The following is a 978-nucleotide window of genomic DNA, read 5'->3' as shown; positions in this document are numbered from 1 at the left end:
GAAGCAAAAATGGATACCCAGCAGGAAAACAATTATCAGAGCAGAAAGGAGGAGAGCAGAGCAAGGTCAAGACAGGAGAGCACAGTGAGCTGTGTGCATCCCGGGGCCCAGCCTCCTCCTCCTGCTGCTGCTGCTGCTGCTGCTAAGTCGCTTCAGTCGTGTCCGACTCTATGCGACCCCATAGATGGCAGCCCACCAGGCTCCCCTGTCCCTGGGATTCTCCAGGCAAGAACACTGGAGTAGGTTGCCATTTCCTTCTCCAATGCATGAAAGTGAAAAGTGAAAGTGAAGTCGCGCAGTTGTGTCCAACTCCTAGCGACCCCATGGACTGCAGCCTACCAAGCTCCTCCGTCCATGGGATTTTCCAGGCAGGAGTACTGGAGTGGGGTGCCATCGCCTTCTCCACCTCCTCCTGCAAAGGCTGCCAAGGAAGAAAGCTCTTCCTCCTTACCTGGAGACCAGGGTGTTGCCAGAGAATGAGAATCGACGCAGCAAGAACTCATGGCGAGTCTGATAGTTGAACGTGTGCCCATCATCTAGAAAGAGCTCTCCTTGGGCCGTACCCTGAGCAGGAAGTGGGACAGGTGAGAGCCTGAGCCCCAGAGGGAGTGAGGGGTACCTGCCCTGGAAGACTGCCTTCTAGGAGGGTGGACAGATGGAGGTGGCGGCTCCCTGCCCACGCGCTCACCTGGAGGCTGAGTGCGACGAAAAGAGTGATGGGGTCGTCCTTCATGCAGTCTGAAGAACGCCGCACTCGCATCCACCGGGGCACGATGGTCCCCCCACGCTGGAACACGGGGATCTAGGGCAAGACCAGTGCCAGGATGAAGCAGCGGTGCTGTACCTCTTGCAAGTCTGTGCCCCCTTAGGAACTGGACTCCACCATACACACTCTCTCCCCTTCTGGAAACCTAGAGGCACATGGAGCTGGCAGCTGGGCCAGGCATACTCACACTGCTTAGAGTTACAGGCAGGTAA

At 57.3% G+C, this 978-nt stretch overlaps 1 protein-coding gene across 1 annotated transcript in view; it reads right to left on the bottom strand.

Moving 5' to 3' along the window:
• The window catches only part of GANAB (glucosidase, alpha; neutral AB), a 15,562-nt gene that overhangs the window by 1,368 nt on the left and 13,216 nt on the right, over nucleotides 1-978 (bottom strand). Inside the window, exons 22-24 of the mRNA XM_010854056.1 lie at nucleotides 954-977; nucleotides 689-802; nucleotides 455-564 (exon numbers count right to left, since the gene is read on the bottom strand). Of these exons, the coding sequence (XP_010852358.1) occupies nucleotides 455-564; nucleotides 689-802; nucleotides 954-977 (248 nt within the window). The remainder of the gene's footprint in view (nucleotides 1-454; nucleotides 565-688; nucleotides 803-953; nucleotide 978) is intronic.

Source organism: Bison bison, unplaced genomic scaffold (assembly GCF_000754665.1).
Source record: "Bison bison bison isolate TAMUID 2011002044 unplaced genomic scaffold, Bison_UMD1.0 scf7180017864334, whole genome shotgun sequence".
Classification (NCBI taxonomy): Eukaryota; Metazoa; Chordata; class Mammalia; order Artiodactyla; family Bovidae; genus Bison; species Bison bison.
Note: the sequence above shows the minus strand (reverse complement) of the source record. Positions and strands in the feature narration are given on the sequence as shown.